This window comes from Dreissena polymorpha, chromosome 15, assembly GCF_020536995.1.
Source record: "Dreissena polymorpha isolate Duluth1 chromosome 15, UMN_Dpol_1.0, whole genome shotgun sequence".
NCBI lineage: Eukaryota > Metazoa > Mollusca > Bivalvia > Myida > Dreissenidae > Dreissena > Dreissena polymorpha.
In genome coordinates, this window is record NC_068369.1 from 29,988,454 (window position 1) to 30,016,030 (window position 27,577).

At 34.7% G+C, this 27,577-nt stretch overlaps 2 protein-coding genes across 7 annotated transcripts; one reads left to right on the forward strand and one right to left on the reverse strand.

Annotated features, from left to right (window-relative positions):
• Positions 1-1,132: 1,132 nt before the first annotated feature.
• On the reverse strand, positions 1,133-3,573 carry LOC127861276 (uncharacterized). Its single transcript, XM_052399719.1, has 2 exons — positions 3,424-3,573; positions 1,133-3,122 (listed from the first exon to the last, which is right to left on the reverse strand). Exons 1-2 carry the CDS (start codon positions 3,436-3,438, stop codon positions 1,557-1,559), a joined length of 1,581 nt encoding a protein of 526 aa, XP_052255679.1. The 5' UTR covers positions 3,439-3,573; the 3' UTR covers positions 1,133-1,556.
• LOC127861277 (solute carrier family 25 member 44-like) lies at positions 3,530-27,577 on the forward strand. Of its 6 annotated transcripts, none has more exons than XM_052399720.1 (6): positions 3,530-3,579; positions 11,750-12,172; positions 13,376-13,892; positions 15,826-15,953; positions 19,643-19,874; positions 23,914-24,062. In XM_052399720.1, the coding sequence occupies exons 2-5, from the start codon at positions 12,023-12,025 to the stop codon at positions 19,829-19,831; spliced, it is 984 nt and encodes a 327-aa protein (XP_052255680.1). In that variant the 5' UTR covers positions 3,530-3,579; positions 11,750-12,022; the 3' UTR covers positions 19,832-19,874; positions 23,914-24,062. The 6 variants fall into 6 exon arrangements, with proteins under 6 accessions (XP_052255680.1, XP_052255683.1, XP_052255682.1 ...); XM_052399722.1 differs by lacking the exon at positions 3,530-3,579 and adding an exon at positions 6,004-6,096; XM_052399724.1 differs by lacking the exon at positions 3,530-3,579 and adding an exon at positions 6,040-6,185.

Below are 27,577 nucleotides of genomic sequence, written 5' to 3' on the forward strand. Positions count from 1 at the left end.
AATGGTCTGCATTATTGATCAAATTTTAAGATATTTGTTGGTGTTCCGTTTTTAGAAGCTGTTCTGCCAAGGCAAGAGCTGGGCATCATACAAGCCATTCTATCCAGCAAAACTGACTGTTTTGGTTTACAGAAATCAACAAAGGAGGGATTCCTGAACTATCAAAATTTCCAAGCTATACACACAGTTATTATCTGTTGTGATCTTTATTGGTTCTGTTGGTTTACTTGGATGGAACATGTGTGAACTTTTATAGAACTTTAAAAAGTCTATATATCCTCCAATTACCGTAAGTCGACCGGTTAAGGAAACAAGTAAAAGAATTTCTGTATTTACTGCAACAAAATGCAGCAATATACTATTTACCTTCAGAGGTTTATTTAATTCCCGTTAAATCAATGTCAAAAATGATTATTTACAGCATGTTTTACTACGCAAAGCCGATAGTTCCATACACACTACAAGAACATTAACTCCGTGCGTTGTTTACCTTGAGTCGATAAGTCACATCCGGGAAAGGGACAGCACTCTAGTGGTAATGGATTAGGCCAACTTAATTTAAAACTTCGCTTCTCTGAACAATTTTAACACGAACTAAAACAGTAAATATATATTAAATATGTTTTCAATATTTTATAAATACAATTGAATAAGTTTCTTTCACTTTTCTTAAGAACAATTTTCACTCTTCTTTAGCACAGCATGGACACATAAATGTTGCACCTCTTCTGATGACTTGAATTTCTGTACAAAATGACAGGTGTACCCAGTGGTTGCAGGCTCTATTGTATGTGCCCATTTTACAAAAGTCGTTTTGGATAAGCCTTAAAAGAAAACAAGTAAAAAAATCACCATTAAGAAGAGGTCTGAAAACCAATTTAATAAAAAAAGCTTTGCCTTAAATTTACTACGATTTACTACTATTTCCGATATGAAGCGCTGTAAATGAAAGTGTTATGTTAAGATCGTCTGCTTTATGGTGGACGAACCAGTTATCGAACACCTAAGAAATTAAGTTAAATTTGCAAACACTTAAAATAACAAAAACAATTTGTTTTAACAAATAACTAACAGTTCAATCATTAAATAACTTATCTGTAAAGTTTTCAAGCAAATATCCGTCAAGAATTCATAACAATGATTCCTTGTTTATTGTCACCTCTAGCAGACAAAACAAAATGGCGGCCGATGTAAACATGACCTATTACCGAACAGTTCATAAATACTACTCCAGTGAATATAAACAAACATGAAACTGAACAATTTTTTTTGAAACATGAAAATTAACAAAATTAGAAAAGCATGTAGCTTTGAACACAAAAAAACAAGTCTATTCCTCTGCAATATTGTGGCAAGGACAATAGAACGGGTCATATCTCCTAACAACATTTGTGGCTGTGCAAAACTGCAAGTGCACCCAGTGGCTACAGTTATCAAAGTCACACTTGGCCCACTTTACACATATCAATGATACGCAGTTAGCAAGTTCTTTTGGCTGAAAGAGGCTGCATACACAACAAGTTTCATCATCATCTTCATCTTCAGAGGATTCAACATCAGTGTTTAGATGGGAGGGTCCAGGCTCTGGGTAAGTGTGTTGTTTTGTTGATTGTTTTTTTTTTCAGTTGTTTGTTCCTTGTTTGTGAAACTGTTTCTTTTGTGGGCATAAGCTTCGAATGTTTGTTGGATTGTTCAGTTTGTTGCTTGTTTTTCTGTTCATTTGTTGTTTCAGCTCTTTCCCTGAGTTTCTGTTCAATTATCGGATCTGTTATTTCTTTGCCAGATGTAAATTCAAGAATGTTATTCTTTTTCTTTGCATTGTTGAATTCTTTCTTTTTGTTAATGACAACTTCTGCTTCATAGAAGAAAACATCAGGATTTCTTTCATGCATGTTTTTGTTGATTTCAGGAACAGATGGTGCAGCAACATATGGTAGCGAAGTGGTAAAATGCTCCTTGCTAACAGCTGACTCGTCAACAGGAAAAACACCTGATTTCTTGAAGGCAGATCGAAGATTTTCCACAGACAATGCTGCTACGTATGCAGCAGATCCAAGAGGAGCAACATTGTACCTTGTTATTTTTGTAGAGGGATTTTCTCTGATAAATCTGTGACACATGGAGTTGTAGATTTTTTGAAGGGGTCCAAAACAACCCACATCAAGGGGTTGAAGGACATGGCTTGTGTGGGCCGGTAAGATGAATAGAATAATGTTATTCTTCTTTGCCCAATCCAGCACTGGAACATTTATGTGGCTTTTATGACCATCAAGCAGAACAAGGATAGGCTGTGACTTGTCCACTCTTTGCACATATCTGAGGAAATGGGTGTCCATGTAGTGTAAAAACACAGCTGAATTTGACCAGCCACTGTCAGACATACACCCTGATGACCCTTGTGTAGACCCTTGTAACAGATCTGCATTCAGGCGTTTCCCTTTGAAAACAAAGAATGGTGGAAGCTGTGTGCCTAATGCGTTTCCACATCCAATTATTGTTGTAACGCAGGACCTTGACGAAGTAACTGCTGGTGCCTTCAATGTGCCACTTATTATGAATGGTGGGGTATGCTCTGTTTGGATACCTTTTTCGTCAATGTTATAGACACACTCAGGTTTGTTGTGGAGGTCATGTTTTTCAACAACGCTCATCAAATTGTTGAAATATTCATGAACATTGGCCTCTGATGTGGCTTCAGCTCTGTAGTTGGACAGTGCCCTCGGACGAACAACTCGCAACTCAGGCCATCGCTGCTGGAAACCCTTAAACCATTTCACAGACAAAGGTTTATCATTTGGCCTTTTACCAAGGAACACTGCATAGTTTGTAGCACTTGCTACAACTTCACTGATGGTATAACCATACCCAAGGGCAGCCATTGTCTTGACATGGTCAACTAGTTTGACCTCTTCTTCCTGAGAGAAGAGTGGAGCTGGTCCGGGTTTGAGGCATTCAGGGTCAATAACCCCTTTCACACGGTCCCATAGTGTAGTATGAGGAACACCATACTGTTTTGCAACAGTTCTTACTGGCAAGCCACTGTCTTTTACTTTAAGGTATGCATTGTGAAGAGCTGTTGGTGAGTAAAGACCTCTGTGTTTAATTATCTTCTTAGGATTAGACTGAAAAAAAAGAAAAACAAACTTAACTTTATGATGATCAATTGTCAAGAAAGAAAAGCTGGAATATTTTTTCGGAACTGTGCTGTAGCTCTAAGAGCGATAATAAAACAAAGTCACATGACTATCACATGACTGTCACGTGACCCGGACTCGACGAAAAAATCTACGTCTGCTGCAACCAAAATTGCAAATGGAAATACGCTTTTTGGTGTGTAAATGCACGTTTTGATAAATGCATTCAAAAAGTAATAGCAAAAAATACATAAAACCGTGTAAATAACAATAAATGCATTTCTTTTACCTGTTTTCGGCGCATTTGTTGCAAGCTTAGTGGACAAGTAGGTCACGGACTTCATAAATGACCCTTTGTTTATGGATGTGACGTCATGCGCACTTTTGCGCATGCGCATATAGAACCAAAACAAACCGTCCGATATCAGGTTCTGTTCGATAATAGGTACTTACACGATACATTAAAAATTTTGTGGGAATTTAATAAATAGGACCAATAAAATGTATGGGATATAGTTAAATTTGTGTAATTTTATTTAAATTTTAATTTGAAATGCAGTTTTACCTGTTTTTTCCTCATTTTGTTTTTATTCGTTTGTTTATAAGCGTAGTTATGTCACTTCATCGAAAAACTCGGAGCGCTTGCGTGTGACGTCATCCAAATGGCCGCGTTCTTAATGTAAACAAAGTGGTCGAAATTAGGTCATGGTCGACTTGCGGTAATCGTACGATATGTCTATCTATAAACAAAAATCAGCTATGGTATAATAATATCAGATGTGCAAACAATGTCAATGGGTTGTTAAATTAACAATTTGAAGGCAATTATGCTGAAAAATATGAAAGTTCCCATGCAAATTTTGTCTGTATATCGACAAGTGTCTGCCAATAAATGTTAAACTAGTAATACAAAACTTACCGCAAGTATGTAAAAGCACTACAGTATGTACCTGTGATCATTTTTAGTAAGATAGTGTAATTCTAAACAGTAGCAAATAGCTTGTTTAGTAAATGCAAAATGCAATTAATATGATTTCCGTTCTATTGTGTAATTAATAAATTGGTTGTTACTTGTTAATCCATGATACATGTTTTATGGCTAGTACAAAGCCAGCGATGTTAATTTTGTAAAAGGTAACACAATAACAGCACTTTGTTATTTCATATACTAGTACGTAAATATTCTTGTACTGTAGGTTGATGACAGTGTTTTAGTATTACTTATTTTGTAACTATTATTTTATGTGCAAATAAATGATGTGAAGTGTTTTGTATCTCCACACAATACCACATACCAATTTATATATGTACTGTGTTATGTGTTATTTGAATGTTTAAATAAAAAATATATGGATGATATAACATGATGCATTCTAATATTTGCATTCAAATTGTAACTATAGAGCTAAGTGTATGCAGTTTAGACTGTGATTTTAGAATTGCTACAAAATGGCTAGTTTTTTAGTGGCGACAAAATTTAAACTTTTCAACAATAGTTTGCGAAAGAAAATTAGATACCTGCAAGATACCTGTATTTATTAAATATTTTAATTGCGAAACAAGTATGTTGTTATGCTGTTACACATAATTATACATTGATAATAAATAAGAAGACAATTAGTGGTGTTAACGTTTCCCAACAGTAGAAATCATTCTTCTGACGAAGTCAGTGATATACAGACGAAAGCTCCAGGTATGGCTTTCAATACCTAGTGTGTGTTATTTGACAGTCTAAAACTTATTTGATTAAAAAAATCCTGTCAAATTTGTCAATCAAAATTGATTTGACACATCACATGATTTTGATTATGTTAAATCAGTGTACTGTATGCTAAATGCAACTGCTTTAGCAAGCTGTCAAGTTGAATTGAGACATTTGATAAAACAAACTGTTTCCTGGGTAGGACCAGTACTTATTGTCTATATGACGTACCATGACGTCGAAAGTCTACAAGACCTACTAGGTAGAACGAGTAATGTACTTCGACGTACAATTTTCACCGACCCTTGAGTGTTAGCCAATCAGAAGACACCTTACGTCTGTTGCTTTTAGAGATATTTGACATTGAACATTATTATTATTATTATTTATACCGAATTATGCGACTATCGACCACTTACTCATAGATATTGTGCATATTAAGTAAACATTATTATTATTGTAATTTATACCAAATACGCACAATATGAGTTAGCGGTCGATAGTCACATAATTTGGTATAAATTAACCACTTAGGGGATCAATACAGAGACCTCCCAGTGACTAAGCCAGTTAGCAGACATCCCATCCACTATACCACAGACACCGAACCAGCTATAAATTCCTGTGGCTAGAAAACAAATTTTTTATTAGATGCTAGATCTTTAAGCTTGGAACATGTAACTCGTTTTAAGATTGATTTTTTTGGATGCATTACTTAATTAATGCAACAATTGGCTAGATTGAACTTTACCCATACGCAGTTGTTTACCACTATCGACAAAGCGGGGGTTTGGGGGCGGTAGCCCCCGATACTAAGGAAATATATAGGATAAAAAGGATTATAAGGTGTTGCGTTAGTTGTTATGTGTTAGGTGTTAAGGGTTAGGGTACGCTGTTTGATGTTCAGTGTTGCGTACCGGTAAAGTTCAATCGTCCCCAACAATTATATTATTTTGAACACAATCATGTCCATATATTTATTAAAAATACATGGTTATCAAAAAAACTTCAAAGCTTTTGCCCGTAAATTAGGTAGCACCTATAATCATATTACTAAATAATCGGGCAATTAATAAGTAACGTTTCAACATAACGTTGATGGAAGGCCGGGAAACAGATTAGCAATCTCTTGCCAACATTTTTTCTTTGGGTCAAAATTTCTTTTCGTTTGATTTTGACAGTTGTAGAACTTCCGGTGAAAATAACAGCTGCTGACCAAGACCTTTAAAATGACCCATTTGATAAAGTTATGACATAAAGGTCAGAGGATTAAAGCTTGAATGAGGCTTGTTAAAAACATGTTTGAAGAAAGATAAACATCTAATTGATGAAATGTGTTACTGTTTGAGGTTATGTTCGTTTCTGAAATGAAAAAAGCGAAAAGTTTGTTGATCACGTTTGGTTCGTCAAGGTTCAATTTTGTTTACTCTGTGCGTGAATAGGTTAGAGTCCACTCAATCATTTTTTATTCCCATCAACAGGGTTTATGAACGTTTCATGCCACTACCTTTTATGCCACTGATATTTGTGTTGAAAAGCGGTATTCGTTTGGTCCCAATAGTAATATTTAGCCGGATAGGTGTGAATCATATTGGGAAACTTTTAGTTCTTTGGTTGTCACCTCTGTGCAATAGGAGGTTTTATCGTGACGTCTCAAGAGGGGTTTTCCATTACTAAAAATAGATTGGCCTTCAACCCTCTTGATCACGGCCATTTAGATTGTATCAGAGTAAAAGTCGTCGGAAGACTAAATACTGACAATTTCACACAAACAAACTATAAATACACGTATTCTTTCTTAAAGTATCCCTGAGTGACCCGAATCGACGCTGCCCTAATTCAACGCCATGTTTGTTTTGCCTCTGTTTGATACATAAGCGACATCCGTTGACGTCATACAATAGCACATGGTACACAACGCACAATTTACTATAGTTGTTGTTTGTTATGTGGAAAAAAGCGTGTAAGATATGGTTGATTGGTTTGCAATTGATGGTTTTTTATGTATTTTACTTCATGCAAAACTTTTGAATACTTTACACCCAATTGTCTTTGTAAATAAGACCGTGGGATAATGCATCGGTTTCGTCTGCAAAAGTTCACTATTTCATTCATAAGTCACGTGACTGCCATTTAACAAAACATCATATAAATAGATTAATTTTCACTATGAAAAAGGTGTACGCGTAAACTTTCGATTTGAAGTCCGGATAATATCCGATATGTTTTTGGTTATGCTGTAATATAATTTTAACTACATGTAGCAAGTGTTTATGTTGGTAATTGCATATTAGGTTGATTACTTATTTTCATTTACTTAATTATAATTGTAGGTTCCACAAAAGAAGTACAGGTTATATATTCACCTACTTCCATAAACACAGCTTATGACAAGGGGTTGCTGACAGGGGCCCCTATTAAAACCACTGCCAGAAAGTATGGCATCCCAAAATTAAAAACCTTAATTGATTTAATTTATTTCAGTTCCATATTTCTTTTACAGTGATACAAATTTAAGTACATCAATCATGAGTTAATATTTTATGCATTCAGTCTCCACAAGAGTGATATTTACATTAATATCAGGTAACCAATCGAATGCGTCGTTTTAGGGCACTCTCAACAAATATGGCCGCCGTTACATAGACTTGGGTCATTTCGTTTTTCAACAAATTTTTGTTGATAACACAATCAATTGAATTTAAAATGTGTAAATAAAAGGTAAATGTGTAATGAACTAACACAATTAATTACATAAATCCCTATATTGAGCAACAAAACTTCAACAAACTGCTTGTATGCGTCAAAATTGGGCACTCAAGGATAAGACTTTAATAAATGATATTTCAAAAATAATAACACATATAATAATTTAATTATAATTATAAGTGGTGTGAATGCGAAAGTGTTATTTATCATCAGCGATCGAAATTTAAGAGGTGCATTGAATCAGTTATAAAACAAGGCCCTAAAAAGCGCAAAACATTACAATCTGTAAATCATTAATGTAGTTTAAATTTTCTTTTACATTGAATGAATTTTCGTTTCGTTTACATTGAATGAAAATATTTATAAATTTAATTAGCATTCAAATGGAAAAAACACCTGCATATTTTGAAAATTGAACTGGCATGTACATGTATATTGAAAACTCTACCAGTGTTAATTAGCGGTACAAATCTAGCATTTTATGATACCATAAATCTAAACATTTAATTTATTTTACGCAGGTATTTTATGTCCCTACTATGATCAAACGTGTTTGCATGTTTTCATCATGATGTTTCGAACACTGCAGTAACGCACGATCTTTACACGTTATAGCGGAGTTTACATTTGCATGTACCCGTTAAATACGTTAATTGTGTATGATGCTGCGTCTCATTTGGGTCTACGCTGTTTGCTGAAAGGAATTTCTGTAAGAATTGTTCTAAATATAGAAATAAAATACTAGACATCCCTAATTTTGGAAATAAATTGATCCAACTTTGAAGGATGGGAGAGTCCACTAGGCATTAATGGGTTAAACCAACTGTTAAGTATTTAGCTTAAATGACTGCTCAAGATGCCAAGAGATGACATGAAGGTATCATAAATTGTGTTTAATGACCAGACACATGTGGTTTATGCAGGGTATAGGTCCCCTGGTTTATGACACCCTGTTTTCTTAGTAAATGTCTTGACAGTATTCGATCATATCGAGATAATCGGTTGGTGATGAACAAAGGGGCAATTAAACACTGGGATAAAAATGCTGAAACAATCAGTGTAAAAATTGGTGTGAACAATTAAATAAAAACAATTACATTTATCAAGAGGATTTTATTAATCTGTAACAAGGTAAGTTTTTACAGTCATATAGGTTCAAATCAGTTCGTGTTGATTAAATAAAATCAATCTATTTGTTGTTTGTTTTCGTCCCTATTAATTTTGTGTTCGTTCATTGAATTCAATTTATTCTGAAAGAATTTCAATTTCTGAGTATTTTGTTGTTCTTAAAAAGGATCGCGAATATGTGTCAAGTAGAGATTATTATGGTAACCTTATCACGATGCGGTTCATCAAATGCAAACAATAGCGAAATGGCCGCAGTGTTGACTGCCAAAATTTACAGGGGTAAGCATGCGCAAACATGACGTTATTATCGGAATTCCTAAAACTTTCTATGTAACAGGGCTCGAATTTAACTTGGTTTTTCTACTTTTACAAATTTGCGAGCAGCTTTAATACCAACTCGCAAAATCAAAAACATTATCGCAAATTTTGCTAGAAACATAAAAAAGCAAGTTTGGTACTATTAAAACAAAGTATAAAGTACTTAACATACACATTTTATTTCTGCAATCATACAAAGATATCAGTTCCTTGGACCATACGGGCCAACATCAGGTTGATTGACGTGATCATCTTCATCGACATCAAGTTTTAGTTTTATATTAAGTTCTTTTTCCCACTTTTTTACTGTTTTCGTTGAAGGATTTTATTTCCCTTTTTTTTCTAACTCAAGGGTTAAGTTTGCTTTATCTTTCGTACTGTTATTTCTGTCTGTGGGCAAAAAGAAACAAGTTATTTTTCGCTTCGACGCCATGTCTGTTCAAGTTCAATGAACACGTATGAAAAGTCGACTGTTTCACGTTCTTTGTACCAATACCATCCTCGTATCTGTACTATAAGTATAACAGTCTACATACAAGATGCGGGCTTCTGCATACGAGTATTCGGGCGTTCTATAAATTGACATAAGGTTTAGTGTTCACGATGTTGCTGTCTTTTTGCTCAGCGTAACATTCTAGAGTAAACGCAAATTGATACCTTACTTTTAGAAATCATCTGCCCTCTGTTCAACTTTATAAAATCCCTGCTGAATATCCAATAAAAAATGCTGACAATGCGTTAGATAATAAAGGGCACTTAATATTTATAAGAAACAGATTGCACATTTACATACTGTTTTTTATATCACCAAGACTAGACATGGTTAAGTTTTATGAAAAATAGCACTGTTAGATCTTTTAATATGCATAGTCGGTATGTCAGCTGGTATAACCAATAACACGGCCGTTTTCTTCTGTAGCAAGAGCCTTATATAGAGAATTATTTATCGACAAAAAGGACTTTATAAAAATTACATATTTTGTAGGATGTTTAAAAAATAAAGTTGAGATATAGAGTCTTATAATGTGATGGGCCATAGTTCAGGAATTGGTGGAATCATACAAATTCAAAGAACAACGCCTTGCCAGTTAACCGTTTTAATCGTAGTAGACGTTACGACCAAAAAGTTGGTAAAAGACTGAAAATACACAGAAAAACAGGTTTAGAATGACGTAGACTTATTAAAATACTTTTATGACTAGTGATATTACAATACAATATCTATTTTAACGTGTACCAGTTGTTTAAAGAACATATAAACCTAACACAAGTACGAATAGGTTTGAGTACGAATCTTGAAAATGGTAAATTTTACTATGAAATATTCAAGAAGAAACTCTGAACTTATGCAAAATGAACATTATTACCAATATGACTAAATTAACAATATAAACACAATATCCTTACACTGTGTGGACTAAAGAAAGCCATGAAATTACAAGAAAATAAATGTGCGGGATGCCCGACCAGACGTTTCCGGTTCAATACTAGGTTACATTATACTATTATTAAAGCATCGATACAAAAACCGACACGGCTCGGGGATGAATCGAAAACAGAAATAAATGGAACAGTCGTTCCAGAACATATAAACTTAATTCATAAGAGACTTCTTTCTTTAAAAAATGATAAAAAAATGGGAAATTGGGATTTTTTAAATAAATAAATGGTTTGGAATCGGGTCCGTTTGCTTTGGGATCGGGTCCTTTTTACGGCCTATTTTACATAGCAGAAATTTTGTAACCCCTATATAAAAGCCCCTCCTAAGAGAATTTCTTTTAAATGATGCAATTTTTCCCAAATTTTAAGCTTACTTTGGGAAATTGTGTACCCTTTTTTAGTTTTGTTGATAATTTTCCCCAAAAATAGAAGGCAAGGCCCTTTGTCCCAAATCAAGAAAAAAAAGGCCCTAAATAAATATGCAACCATGAAACAAGCTTTTTACTGACATCGGTTGTTGTATTTGTCTTGCGGAAGGCTTTTATTGCAATTTAAGTTAAAATAAATATTCTATAAGATTGAACACTTTTCAGAACAATTTTCGTCAGAAATCCAGGGATAGAAATTAGTGAACTTGAACTCGCCAATATAATTTCAGGAGTTTCACTGCACACGGATAGAAGTCCTAATCTTGAGCTCAAAATTTCAACAGTCAAATGTATTTATTTATTGTGTACATATCCTGATGAAATTATGAAACATGTCATTTGAACTGACATGCAAGAAATGTATAATGATTTCAAATCTCTCACCTTTCATGGATTTAATCATAATAAGTTACCATTCATATTAAAATGATTCTGTATTTGTACTATTAAAGTACATTGCACTTGGGTGTTCTGAATAAACAGACTTATTAGATTTATTTTCGGAATTTATTTAAGAATTGTATTTTGTACTTATTGATAATATATTTAAACAATGTATAATGCAGTTTTATCTGGTCGCTTAATATTCGAACACAATATAACATAGTTTCATACACAACTACTTGAGATGTACTGGTATGAAACCCAGGCAATTGTTGCGTGTTTCGGTACTATACACTGAGCACGTAAAAGAACCAAGGGATCTATTCACAAAGTGCTATGGTATCGCACCGGGATTCCTTGTATCTCAATACTGTCTCTTCTGCATGCTGTCTCTTCAGCAAAACCAAAGGACCCCATTGGAGATAAGTGCTTGCACTTTCATGGGTTATTCTTGACTGAAAGGTCAAAATAAATCAACAATTCATGATTTTGTTTTTATTTTTCAGGGAAAGGAAGTGATCACAAATGATGTTCACCTGATAGAGGAGAAGGGATGAAGTTTACAATGAAAATAAACAGTATATGAAGTGGATACCTAGGTGTTTTGTTTATAATTTTGCTTAATACTTGTTTATGAAAAGTTTATGATCAGGAAATCATCGGTCTTCTTACAACTTAAAACCTGTGATATTTTATTATTTAAATGTTGTCACTTGTTTTGTTGCTACCCTAAGTTAAGAAGGTCCAGTACAGGAAATTCAGCTTAATAAAAATAAAAAATGGATGAAATGACAAGCGAAGAAATCCACATTGTGGAGTTGCACATGATGGACAAGAGAAAATATTTTCCTCTTACCATCGCTTCAAACATCGCAGTTAGATCGCTACTGTATCCCTTCCACGTGGTACGGACACACCTTCAAACCCAGGTTTGTATAATAATGCACTCTTAGATCAGGGCTTTTTTTTTTACTTGAGCAAGGGCCTTATAAAGAAAAAGGCCCCTCCCCCTAAGAGAAAGGCCCTTTACCCCAAGGGAAAGGCTCCTTTCCCCAAGAGAAAGGCCCCTTCACCCAACAGAGAAAGGCCCCTTCCCCAAGAGAAAGGTCCCCTTCTCCAAAGAGAATTTCTTTAAAATGAGGAAGTGTTCCCCAAATGTCAAGATTACTTATAGTAATTTTTTTCCTCTTTCTCAGTTAAGTCGATATTTTTTTCCCCCGAAATGGAAGGCCATGCCTTTTTCCCAAATCAAGAACAAAAGCCCAGTGTTTTTTTTTTAAATAAATTTTGTCATTTCTGTACGTTGCAGCTAAAGGCTTAGTTGTTAAGTTGTTTATACCATATCGGCAGCACTTCTATCTGACAGAAGAGAGACATAGCATAAGCCTCAAGCTTTTTTCCCAGCACTGTCAAATTGTACTTTGCATTATTTTGCAGTCTTTATAATGTTTTAAGCAATATACCAGTATCAACCTGTTTGGCATTTGTATGTCAGTGTTTTTTTGTGTTCAAATTTAGGTCTGGTAGGGGGACCCATTCCAAATGGAAAAAAGTATATATTTTTCCCAAATGGGATCCAAAAAGTCCCAACTGAAGGTTTCCAAACAAATATTTTTTTTAATAAGTCTTAATATTTAGTTAACCTCCCCTCAATCTCTTGAGCCTTAATAAATTTAATATTGAAATCACTTTTATTCTCAATTTTAAAGCATTTGTTTGCCTAAAAATTATTACACTTTTTCTGAATTTAAGAATTTAAAACAAGGCAATTTTTCTCAATTCAAAGGGACCTGGTCCCATTCCCAGAAAGTTAAAAAAACACACTGTATGTTGTATTGTATTGCTAACATGTGTTTATAAATAAGTCGTGTTCTGATAAAACTGGGCATAACATCATACGCATGTGCGTAAAGTGTCGTCCCAGGGATGACACTTTCCGCCTAAACTTGATTTTCTGTAAGGAGGGACTTCCTTGAAACTAAAAATACCATAAAAGCGGAAAGTGTCGTCCCTGATTAGCCTGTGCGGACTGCACAGGCTAATCTGGGGACACTTTACGCACATGCATTAAGCCCAGTTTTCTCAGAACGTGACTCAAATAATTAAATAAATATTGTTTAAACCAAACTCAGGTCGGAAAAGAGGCATACTCCGGTACTATTGACGCATTCTCAAAAATATACTCGAGTCAGGGATTGAAAGGGATGTATAGGGGTCTACCCGTGCATCTTTGTTTAGTGTTACCTGGTGTTGGGTATATATACACCTATGAGTACACGAGGACGTTTATCAAACACCACACTTCGCTGAGCGATATGTCAAAGACACTTATAGCGGGCGGCATGGCCTCTGTCGTCGCCCAGATCTTCAACACACCTTTCGATATCATTTCTCAACACATGATGCTTGTGGATGGACGCAAGCAGCCTATGCAAGGGATCAAAGCAAAACCCGCTATACAGAAATCGTTGCAGCAGATTCACATTCCTGATGAAATGAAACAAAAACGCTTTGGTGTTTTCCAGACGGTCGTGAAACACGTGTTTAAAACTGATGGGATTTTAGGTTTTTATCGAGGACTGTCCATGTCGATGTGTTTATTTGTGCCGAATAGTGCACTGTTCTGGTTCTTTTACGAGCATCTAAAAGGTAGGTGGAAAAAAATTCTTCCAGTAGTAATTTTTATGCCCCCGGATCGAAAGATCGGGGGCATATTGTTTTTGGACCTGTCTGTCTGTCATTCATTCATTGTGTGTGTCCCAAAACTTTAACCTTGGTTAAAGTTTGGTCATTACTTTTTATGCCCCATTTTGCATTATTGAAGATAGCAACTTGATATTTGACATGCATATGTATCTCATGGACCTGCACTTTTTGAGTGGTGAAAGGTCACGGTCATCATTCAAGGTCAAAGGTCAAATATATGGCTTCAAAGCAGCGCAATAGGGGGCATTGTGTTTCTGACAAACACATCTCTTGTTGAATATTGAAGATAGCAACTTGATATTTGGCATGCATGTGTATCTCATGAAGCTGCACATTTTGAGTGAAGAAAGGTCAAGGTCATCCTTCAAGGTCAAAGGTCAAATATATGGCTTCAAAGCGGCGCAATAGCTGGGGGAATTGTGTTTCTGACAAACACATCTCTTGTTGCACAGCGTTCTAGATAAGCTACGTGTCAGCGTAATATACACATTAGAAATATCAAGATACACTCAATTTATAATTTCAATGCATACATTTAAGCAAGCCAATCTGGACTTACGCAAATGATGTAAATTCTCTGCGTATAGCGTAAACAAAAATATAAACAGCTGATTGTCATTTGCCAAAATATGAGACTGGTTATCGTAAAAATTAGAGCTAATTTGTGCGCTGGGTTGAAGAAATAGTTAGCCAGTCGGTATGTATACTCTGTTTCATCTAGACGCATGGTAAATTTAGTTTTGATTTTTTTAACACACAGTCAAGCGCTTATGTGTTCTATTAAATTACATGAAGAGTTCAGCATGGCTTCGCAAAACAAATTACTTCCCAAAGTAAAATTGATTCTTTTATACAGCAAAAATTGTATTAAATTAAAACATTGTACTGCCAATACTGAATGATTTAATTTTCTTTGTTTTCAAATCAAAAAGGACACACTTAAACGCTTATTAAACAACTGTTGAAAGTTGGCAAAAAAGTTTTCCGTGGCTCATGCTGGTGAAAGCCTTTAAACCAGGGCAGTTAGAAAAAGAAAAACACTTTAAAAAACCTACTACTTTGAAGGGATACACATAGTAAATGGTTTATTGTGTTTAACATGATTAAAGTAGTGTGTCTGTACCGCGTCTATATTCTTGTTTTACTTTTAGCAAATTACCCTTCAAGCAAGGCAAAATTTGACCATTTACATGCTTTGAAAAGTGGGGGTATTTACCCCCATGGGTAAAGAATTATCTATAACGCTGTTGCAAGAGCTTTTTCTGCCATTGGCAAATTAGCCAATGGCTACAAATTTGGCAAAAGAAAATACCATTTGGCTATAACATTTTTTTTTACATCAAACACCATAAAACATATAAAATGTAAAGAATTTCTATGTTCTACTGTTAATTTGGCAAAAGAAATGGTTGAGTTAGGAGGAAACCTGTTTGCATTTATCTTTTATCCTTGATATTGATTTTAAAAAAAGTGATTTAATAAAATCTTATTTAGAGAAGAAAAGTTCTGCTTAAAATGTAATTTCAAGCAGAGTGATTGATTGTCATAAAATATTTGGGAAAATTTGTGGAAATAATATAGTAACTGGTAGTTGTGCAGTTGCGGAATGCTAAAACACTTTGATTTTAACTATAAAAAAAATAAAAAATTTGCATCAGTCACTTTCCGATGTGTTTGTGTCGAATTTGTTCATCCATCAATCAATAAAATCAAACAAAATTAATATCCCACGGATAATGATAACTTTACTAGATGTTTGTTTATGCCCCCGAAAAATGCTCATTTTCTATCAAAGCGTTTATCAGGGGCATAGTGTCATCCTATGGAGAATGCTTTTGTTTTAAGTTACGTTTAAAGTTGAAGTTTGGGTTTCTAGGTGAAATGATGAGCATTCTGCCAGAGAGTGTTCCCCGTATGTTGATCAACAGCATCGCGTCCCCGATGGCCGGAGTTGCAGCGTCCATCATCACCAATCCAGTAGACGTGGTGAAAGTGAGAATGCAGGTAGGCAATATTGGTGACTGTGCCATTTTGTTCTTGCACCGTGAATTCATAAGGTCCCTGCTACAAGGGTATTGAGTACGAATGAGCCATGTTCTGCAGGGATCAGCATCTATCATCAACAATCAAGTAGATATGGTGACTGTGCCATTTGGTTCATGCACCATGAATTCATAAGGTTCCTACACTTTGAATTCATTAGCAACCATCATCACCAATCCAGTAGATGTGGCGAAAGAGAGAATGCTGGTAGGAGATACCGGTGACTGTGAATTATGTTCCTCCATCATGAATTCATAAGATTCCTGCACTTTAAATTCATTAGCAACAATCATCATCAATCCAATATTTTTTGTGGAAAGTGCTCGTGCAGATAGACAATATTGGCGACAGTGAATTAATGTTATGAACAGTCGTGTTCTGGCAAAACTGGTGAATGTGTGCGCATGTTAATTGTTGTCCCAGTCTGAACAGGCTTATCAGGGATGATGGAAGACACAACCCACCTGGGCCAAAAAAAAAATAGGTCGGTTTCCGGTCGCCCGACCGTGTCTCCCGAATCGGCGCCGACCCTATACTGTTTATTGGGGTGCCGAAAAAAATATTTTTTTTGTACTTTTATAGAAGAGACTTCCTTTGAAAGAAAAATTCTGTAAAACGGGACAGTGTAGCCACTGATTAGCCTGCACTAATTAAACCCTTTCCCATTTTCCCATTTTCAGAAGCAAAGTTAAAATGGCTATGTGCAAACAGCGTAAAGCCAGAACAGCTTGCAAGTAACTTGCAGTCTGTTCAGGTTTTTTCTGTTTGCTGCTCATCAGTATCTAACAGTTGGAAATGGCCTTTAAAGGGGCCTTTTCACAGATTTTGGCATTTTTTAAAACTTATTCATTAAATGCTTTATATTGATAAATGTAAACATTGCATCGTAAAAGCTCCAGTAAAAAATCAAGAAAAAAATTAAAAAAAGGAAAAGAACATTGCCCGGAGCAGGTTTCGAACCAGTGACCCCTGGAGTCCTGCCAGAGTCCTGAAGTAAAAACGCTTTAGCCTACTGAGCTATTCCGCCGAGTACACATTTGTGACTTATTTTATACCTTATATAAGCAATCTTCGTAGTTTCACAAAATTTAACGACAAAAACAGAACTCTCCAAATTATTCAATCGTTTCGCGTTGCAACGCTTTATAATTTTTAGGTTTTAAAATCGTCAAAAGATGCATATAATGGCTATATTAGAGCATGGTTAATGTTCAGTATTACTGTTTCCTCACAAATATCATAACTAAAACGAAAACTTACGAATCTGAAACAACTTTTTTCAATTTTGTCAATTTACCAAAGCGTGAAAAGATCCCTTATAAAGCTTGAATAAAGTAAGAAAGGTCTTTAATTAAATGTTACTTTCCAAGGGACTACAAATGTGTCAAAATACTTATCTAAGTGGGAAAGGGTAAATTAGAAATTGTATGGTGTAGTGCATGCTATTGGCTTGTTACTGGTACATGTAACTATCATATTACACATATGTTTACATTTGTGACCAAAATGAACGGCATGTTGCCAACTAGCCTGCTCTATACGTAACAAGAAATATAACTTTGTACACTGTTACATAATTTGAATATTAGCTACTCACTTTGATTGGTCATTGTCGGCTCAGGTACTACTTCAATGTACCCCGGGTATTAAGTGTATTGCTTTTATATGTTGCATACTTGTTTACCAACATGACCCCAACCTATAAACAAGAGCAGACCACTGTATCAAGCATTTTGACATAATTATGGCCCCTTAGATAATTGAACATTTTGCTTAAATTGCCATAGCTTCTTTATTTATGATCACATTTAATTATTACTCTGACAAAACAACACTTACCTGAATACCACAATGGATTCCACCCAAACAATACCCCACGCCCTTAGCCAGAAATTTTCCCCTCACCCCTCCAATTTTTTTTTAAACATCATCTTATAAATTACCTCACCCCACATTATACCCCCCTTTCACCCCCCTACCCCCCACTTCCCCCATTATTTTTTGTTTAAACATCATCTAATAAATTACCACACCCCACATTATACCCCCCACCCCCCCTACCCCCCGCCCCCCATTTTTTTTAAACATCATCTAATATATTACCACACCCCACATTATACTCCCCTCTCTACCCCCCCACCCCCCCTACCCCCCACCCCCCACCAATTTTTTTTAAACATCATCTAATAAATAACCACACCCCACATTATACCCCCCTCTCACCCCCCTACCCCCCCCCCCCCCAAAAAAAAAAAACATTTATTTTTTATTTTTGAAAGATCGTCTAATAAATTATTGAATATGAACAATTTCCCCATGATGGCTTACGTTATACTGTCAAGCACTCAAATAGTCCAGCACACTGTCCTCTGACAGCTCTTGTTTTGAAAATGGGTCCGTTTAATGGGCCCGTAGAAACGTCCGGAAAAGGCCTGTAAGCAGGGCACACAAATGATATTTTAAGGCTTTCCTCTTGTCAGACAAATTGTCCAGTTGTCTTAGTGTTATTTGTACTTTAATCCTAGGTTGAAGTAGTGTTTGTTGAATATACTTAATAATATATTTATCTTTTTTGTATACCCACCCCCTTCAAAGATGGCCACATAAAGCAGTTGCACTGTTTATTCATTTGTCTGTCTGTCTGTTTGTCTTTCTAGCCATCATGATCAAAATAATAAGAACAAAACATTATTAACTATGTAAGAAGAAACTTTAGTAGCACTTTAAATTATACAACTTGAGAATTGTTTTTATACAGATAAAAGGTTGGAAGTATTTAGTATATTGATTAACAATTTAGTATTTAATTTTGCCAATATCCTTTTTTATAATGCTATTTTTCACATTCCAAAAGCCACGGGTGTAAAAAAGAAAAATAAAAAAATAAAAGTTAACACCTTTGTGGTTCGATTCCATTGCAGCTGAACACCACATTGCTGTCTATCAGCCAATTAAAAAATGTTCTGTTATTCGAATACTCTGCCATCCCTAATTTCCACCATTCAATTAGAAAGCTTCACCAATTTAATTGGAAAGTTTATCCTATTTTAACACGAAAGCTCAATACGAATTTTAGTAGAAAGCTCTTCCAATTAAATTAGAAAGCTCTATTATTTAAATTAGAAACCAACACCATTAATATAAGAGAGTTCTACCATTTCAATAAGAAAGCTCTACCATTCAAATTAGAAAGCTCTACCATTTAAATTAGAAAGCTCTACCATTTAAATTAGAAAGCTCTGCCATTTAAATTAATCTGTCAAAGAAATCAAGTAGGGCTTTCTAGTTTAGATGGAAAAGCTAACCCTTTTTTCTAAAGAAAGCTCTACCATTGAAATTAGAAAGCTCTACCATTGAAATTAGAAAGCTCTAACATTTAAATTAGAAGCTCTACCATTGAAAGTAGAAAGCTCAACCATTTAAATTAGAAAGCTCTACATTTATACTAAAGAAGTTTTATACTTGTTTAAAAGATAGCTCTAACATTTGAATTAGAAAGGTTTACTATTATTATTAAAACATATGTCATTTAAATTATTCTGTGAAAGAAATTAGGTTGGGCTTTCTAGTTTAGATGGAAAAGCTATCACCTTTTACTAAAGAAAGCTCTACCATTTTAATCAGAAAGCCCTTCTTGATTTCGTTAACAGATTAAGCGGACAACCCTCCGTGAGACGCTCCGGACATTGCACAGGGAGGAGCCCTACTTCTGGGCCGTGAAGGGCATATACGCGCGGCTGGCGCACACCTCGATAAGTTCCATAACTCTGATTGTCGGGTATGAGGCCGTTAAGCGGCTCAGTCTCAAGAAGCAGTATCTGGAGCAAGTGCGATGGTGATCTCATTTAGGATGTTTGAATTTACACTGGTACATTAGTCAAGGTATGTCCGATGGTGATCTCATTTAGGATGTTTGAATTCACACTGGTACATTAGTCAAGGTATGTCTGATGGTAATTTCATTTAGGGTGTTTGAATTTACACGGGTACATTAGTCAAGGTGCAGTATTCCTGATTTAATATAATGATAAATAACGTTAAGAATGTTTGAATTTACATGGGTACAATAGTCAAGGTATGTCAAATGGTGATCTCATTTAGGATGTTTTAATTTACATGGGTACATTAGTCAAGGTATGTCTGATGGTGATCTCATTTAGGATGTTTGAATTCACACGGGTTCATTAGTCAAGGTATGGTATTTCTGACTATGGTAAATAACATTTAGGATGTTTGAATTTACATTACTCAAGGTATGTTCGATGATGATCTTATTAAGGATGTTTGAATTATCACGGGTACATTAGTCAAGGTACATTATTTCTGACTTTGTTAAATCATAAATTTCTATTTTTGTTTCAATTTTCACTCCAATCTTTTATTTCAATTTACATGGGTAAATTATTGAAGGTATATAATTCTGACATTCATTAGAATTACTGGTCAATTGATGTCATGTATTAACAAATACCGGTATCTGCATGGATGTCGCCATCTTGACTGACGTGATTGCCCTCAGTACACACATAAACATCATATCTCTTTCTGCTGTAGGTTGCATGTTCAATATGTTTTATGGCTGGATTAGTTTTGTGTTTGTCTAAAAATCAGTGAAAATCAAATCATTAAGCAAGCCCAAGCATGTAAGTGTCTCTTGATTGGTCATTGTTGGCTTGGGGGCTATTTAAATGTACCCCCGGTACTTGTGAGTTTACTTAAATGAACCCGGGTACAAAAAATATACTGAAACAGAGCTCCAGATAAGGGTCGTATTTTCGTAATTACGAATTATTTTCAAGTCCGTTACGTATTTATTTTAAAATCTTGTCGTACCATTAAGAATTACAAAATCAAGTTACGAATATTATTTTTACATCGGTTCGTATCGAGTTTTATTGAGTTCTTTTCGCGTATTAAAGATCTTTGCGGTGCTTATATAGAATGGTTATCTGGTTTGTTTAACAAAGCGCATTTTTTCCAATAAAAGCGGCGTGTACAGTCTATCTGTCAAAAAAAAATGGCGGCGCCCAGAGAGCGTCCTAAAAAAATGCAAAGCGTCCAAAAACACGCTTTTAACATATTGTACGCAAAGTGAGCCGAAGTTAAATGTTTAGAAAGACATTATAGAAAAGATCTTATACGATGTTGTATGTTCAGTTTCCGACACAGTCGGAAAACCTAAACAAAAACGAGACAAGACGGGTCCAAACTTAAACACAAAAAAAACATTGAACGAGTGGAAGGAGACCCGTTTTAATTGTGAAATGTGTAAAAATTCATCTAAGGCATGCAATCTTAGTACAGTTTGGGCATATGAAGGTATTTGAAAAATAAAATTGTATAATACTGAAAAGACACTATTGAACTTGTATAAATAAAGTTGCTAGTATGTTTATTTTGATTTTTTTTGCATGAAAATAACCATTATTATTTATTTTTAGGTCATTTATAAAAAATAAGAATTATTTTCCAAAACTTAGTAGTAACGTTAAGAATAAAATTTCAGATTTAAGAATCCTTTTTGAAAATCTGGTAGTAATTTAAAAATTTCACAAAACCTTATCTGGAGCTCTGCTGAAACGTTCCCAAGAATAACATTGCTGAAATGGCCTTTGTCTGCTCATTTTTATGTCCCCCACCACTATAGTGGGAGACATATTGTGTTTTCCCTGTCTGTTGGTTGGTTTGTTTGTTTGTTTGTTTGTTTGCTCCAACTTTAACATTTTGCTATAACTTTTGCAATATTAAAGATAGCAACTTCATATTTGGCATGCATGTGTATCTCATGGAGCAGCACATTTTGAGGTGTGAAAGGTCAAGGTCATCATTCAAGGTCAAAGGTCAAATATATAGATTCAAAGCGGCGCAATAGGGGACATAGTGTTTCTGACAAACACATATCTTGTTTTTAAATTAATTATGTTCATATTTATGTATTTATGTCAATTTTTTGTTAAATGGCCCCCAAATGATTTTAACTCACACTCAAATAAGGTTTTTGAGGAAGGTTTTGTTCAAAGAGATTTTTTTTTGTATCCTGTAGTGCGTTTTACTCGATTTGATTTTGGGTAGGGAAAAAACTTGGTACTGAGTGTACATTTTCAGAGTATGTTTTTCATGTTGTATATTTTCCGTATCCGGGGTACATTAAAGTAGCAACCAAGCCATTTATGACCAATCGCGAGCGAGTGTCTATGTAAGTGTAGTACATAAATGCAGGATAAACGCAGAAGCAACACTTTTCGAATAAATATTTCAAATAGATTCTGCAGTTATATCAGGCTGTGGGCAAGATCAACAATAGAGTTTGTAATATGTTGTACAGACACATTTCTTGATGAATGAAAATGGTTTGACGTTTCACTATGATTGTTTATATTTTGCTGCAACATTTATTTCAGAAGATGGATGAAAAAGGAGAATTTCATCTGATTAGAAAGTTTTAACTGTAAAATAATATATATGCGTTGGCATACAATTTGGTGGGAAAAGAATTTTTTGAGAAGCAAATAATTTAATTCATGAATTTCTGATTGTGAAAAAATATGGTAATTTGCCAAAGTGCTCACCAGAGCACAATGTGCTCATGGATGGTAGCTTTTGTTCGTCGTCCGTTGTCCGTTGTGTGGCGTCAACATTTGCCTCGTTAACTCTCTAGAGGCCACATTTATTGTCCAATCTTCATGAAATTTGGTCAGAAGATTGGTCTCAATGATATCTTGGATGAGTTCAAAAATGGTTACGTTTGCTTCAAAAACATGGCTGCCAAGGGGCGAGGCATTTTTCCTTATATGACTAGTAAAATCTTGTTAACACTCTAGAGGCCACATTTATTGTCTGATCTTCACGTGGTCAGAAGATTCATCCCAATAATATCTTGGACGAGTTCGAAAATGATGCCAGTTGGTTGAAAAACATGGCCGCCAGGGGGCGGGGCATTTTTCCTTATATGGCTATAGTAAAACCTTGTTAACACTCTAGAGGCCACATTTATTTTTTAGGATCATCATGAAACTTGCTCAGAAGATTTGTCCCAATGATATCTTGGATGAGTTCGAAAATGGTTTTGGTTGCTTTAAAAACATGGCCACCAGGGGCGGGGTATTTTTCCTGATATGGCTATTAATGTACATGTATATGGCTATAGTAAAACCTTGTTAACTCTCTCGAGGCCACATTCATTGTCCAATCTTCATGAAATGTGGTCAGAAGATTGGTCTTAATGATATCTTGGATGAGTTTGAAAATAATCATGTTTGCTTGAAAAACATGGCTTCCAAGGGGTGGGGCATTTTTCCTTATATGGCTATAGTAAAATCTTGTAAACACTCTAGAGACCACATTTACTGTCCAATCTTCATGAAACTTGGTCAGAAGATTCATCTTGATAATATCTTGGATGAGTTCAAAATTGATGCCGGTTGGTTGAAAAACATGGCTGCCAGGGGCGGGGCATTTTTCCTTATATGGCTAGAGTAAAACCTTGTTAACACTCCAGAGGCCACATTTATTTTCCGATCTTCATGAAACTTGGTCAGAAAATTTGTCACAATAATATCTTGTTATCTCAGGTAAGCGACTTTGGGCATTTCAGGTCCTCTTGTTGTTAAATTCTTGCATCGATTAACCCATGAAATCAAAGAAAAATTAATGTCGCAGTAAATAATTTTGATTTTACTGTTTTTCTGAAGAAAAATTGAGAATCACACGGATTTCTGATTTTGGAAAATATATAAGGAATTTGCATCGGTCGTTTGCCAATGGATTTTGATTTTACTGTTTCCTGAAGAACAGTTGTGAAAAGGAGCCTGGCCTGATGTTTTCCCATTTCAGACCATTTTTTTATTTGTAGACATTTGCTAATTTGGTGAATGGCAAAGAAGACCCTGTAAATATGGCCCCTGATGTTTTCCCATTTCAGACCAAGTGTCTTACCATACGGGGCTCCCTAAGGGCTCTTGTTCAGGAGGAGGGACACCGCTGGGTTCTGAAGGGGATGACGGCGCGGACTACCCACTCTGCCCTCTACTTCCTCATCATCATGTCGGTCTATGAGTCCGTGAAACGGTTCAGTCTGCGAACTGAGTATAGCAACTCTGTGAGATGGTGATACAACTGTAGAATTGCATGGACTAACCATTGTGCGCTTATATTTTAGTCTTTGTCAGTAAAGAGAGTTCAATACATGTTTCTTAATCAGTATTTATTTAAGTCCTTGCAATTGTTTTATTTTTTTGTCATGAGAATCCAATATATGTTGGATAATGATATCCGTTTAACTGTCTTAAGGGGACATTTTGATTTTTTGCTATTAATGTAGTGATTATTTCTTAATCACAGAATAGATAACAATTAAATTTAGAATTGTTCATTTCAATTGGTCTTTCACTCTTTCTTGTTTTTAAAACTAGATCATTTCATTATTCAGAAGCAAAGTGAAAATGGCTATGTGCAAACAGCATAAAACCAGAACAGTCAGTTTTATGCTGTTTGCTGCTCATCAGTATCTTAGGGTTGGAAATGAAGCCTTTAAAACTTGAATCTAGTAAGAAAAGTCTTTAATTAAATTTTACTTTCTAAGTGACTACAAATGCGTCAAAACACATATCTAAATGGTAAAGGGTTATGGGGTGTTAAACCAATATAGAAAGGGATTTACCTGTCCTCAGATTGGTAAAATAACAATTTATTAAAAATATGTAAAAATGTTAAGTGCATTTATCACTTATGATTGTAATAAATAATATAAATTACATTAATGCCCAAGAAACAAAATGTTGTGATTATCAATGGCCATATTTGTTATGTTTTTTTTCTTAATAACTTGGTAAAGTAAATACTTAATTTATGTCATTGCTGGAAAATGACCCGCTTTGAAGGCTCAATTTTGTTTATGATTATTAGTTAATTAATAGATTAATGATGATTTCTTATTCACAGCATACATGTAGATAGCAATTAAATTTAGATTGTTCATTTTAATTGGTCTTTCACTTTCTCTTGTTTTTGTAACTATTTAATTATAGTCAAGTGAGTTAATTTGTCAAGATATGTCCATTTTTTCACAGTTTAAACATTGCAGTTAAAACAACTATTTCAGTTTGTATAACTAGAAGCATTGCATTTAATTATTGTTTCTTGTGTTATTTTGCTTCAGGAATTGAGATCCAAGACTTGAAAAGAAAATCATTATGTTATAGGATTTAAATGTGAACTTAAGCTTTTTGTTACACAACAAAAGGTTAAAATTCTTAACATTTTAGCAATATATTTACTTTTTCATTATATCATATTTTTATGCCCCCGAGGAGGGCATGTAGTGATCACACTGTCCGTCCGTCTGTCTTTCCGTCACACATTGCGTTTAGGTTTCGAAAAATGCTCATAACTTCTATGTTTCTTCAGATGTAATCTTCATACTTGGTATGCATTTCTTATTGACAAGGCCTCTCCATACGCACACAAATTTTGACCCATTTGACCTTTGCCCATCTATAATTTAGCATAAAAGTAAGATATATATTACAGACGTTAATAAACGGCTGAGCCGGACCGGGCAGTGATAAATGGCCCCAGGTCGCAAACGGCCCTCAGGCTAAAGCCCTCGGGCTGTTATGCTCCCTGCGGGCCGATTATCACTGCCCTGCCCAGCTCAGCTGTGACAATTATCGTCTAAGCATATAGTGTTTGTCATTATACATTGTATTTCAAAGCTAGTCCTACAAATGGTAACACAATAGTATAAGAAGTTAGAATAGGCATTAACACTCTCAATTATAAGCAAAGTAAAAATGGCTATGTGCAAACAGTATACAACCAGAACAGCCTGCGAGTAATAGGTTTTATGCTGTTTGTTACTCATCAGTATCTTAGGATTGGAAATGAAGCCTTTCAAACTTGACTATGTTAAGAAAGAAATTTAATTTGATTTTCTAATGGACTTCAAATGCGACAAAGAGCGTTTCTGAGTGGGAAAATGGGAAAATGCTTAATCAGGGATTATTGGTCTTATTACACAAGCATTTTACCATTAATGGTTTGTCATAGTTACTTTTGTACAGTCAAGTGTAAAATAGAAACTTGCATATATAATTACAAAGAACATTATGAGCGTATATGCTTGTGAAACTGTTTCACTTACTTGGATTCACTATTTCACTATTGTTGATTTTGTCACGTGATAGACTGAACATGGTATTTGTTACCCATACTACCAAGATTTTGTAATTGTGTCAAATGTTCCATGAAAGAAATTTTAGTCCTACCGATTATTATTCCTGTGTCTGATAATATTTATTATTTAAGTCCATTCTGATTTTTATGTTCTGATGCAGAAAGAGAAAAGAAAAAAAAAGAGTGAACATTTCTATTAATTTTCAGCAAACATGAAGTATATATGGGCAAAAGTGTCTTTGATATCACAATCTAACTCCTTCAGTGCTGGAACCGAATTTTGAAGGCCTTTGCAAACAGTGTGGATCCAGATGAGACGCCACAGAGTGTGGCATCTCATCAGGATCCAAACTGTTTGCTATTCTGATAATATTCTTTGAAAAAAATCAAAGAAAATGCTAATTTTAGAAATTTAGCAGACGACATTTTAGCAGACGACAAATTTCCCAGCATGCAAAGGGTTAAAACATAGATAAAATAGACAGCAACATTTTAGAGTGATTACCTTTCCTAGCCCTCCCCCCCACCCCCAGCATATTAATGATCCTTTTTGCTTCTTAATAAAATCACAGACTAAGCAGAATTTGTGTGTACACCAAAAAAGAAAAGAAATGGAAATGTTTCACTATAGTTTTCTCCACTGATTCATCCCTGACATTCAGCTATGATTATTAAGAATCAAAAATATTTAATAATAATAAGTTAAATAATAAAATATTAATGAGTTATAATTTATTGTGTAGTGTTTTTATTCCACATGATAAAATGCAGTTTAAACAAAAAAATGCTGATTGCAATTATTGGTCGTTAACTTTTTATTATTGTTTTTGTAACTGTTTGAATTCTTGGTTGGTTGTGTTCATTTGTCAGAATGCGCATGGTTTTTTTTCACAGTAAAAATGGAAGTCAAAACTACTATTCAGATAGTATATTAATTAGAAACGTCACACTTTGCTGTATTGTTTTTTGTTGAATTTTAATTTCGAAGTTGTAACTCAAAACTTTGAATGGACATTTTTGTGTGTAAGGGAAATTTTCTATGTGAACTATAAACTATTTTTCGTTACAAAAGGCTTAAATGCTGTAATTAGTAAGGAGTAAGGTCTTAATTGTCTTTTAAAAATACAAGTTTTTAACAATTACTGGCTTAAGTTGCTTATTTCATAGATTTTTTTTACTATTATTTTTTAATTTATAGTGTTTTTCAAATTAAGATTAACGATTATAGGAAAATATAAGGAATATTTAGAAAGTAACAAATATGATTTACAAATATGATTTTATTATTACGCTTGTAATGTTTTTTACCATGAACTGTTTGCATAGTTAAGTGTTAAAGGAAAACAACTGAGCTTTGGCTAATCCAGTTAAAAGAGACTAAATTAAATATTGAATAAATCATGCATGCGGAA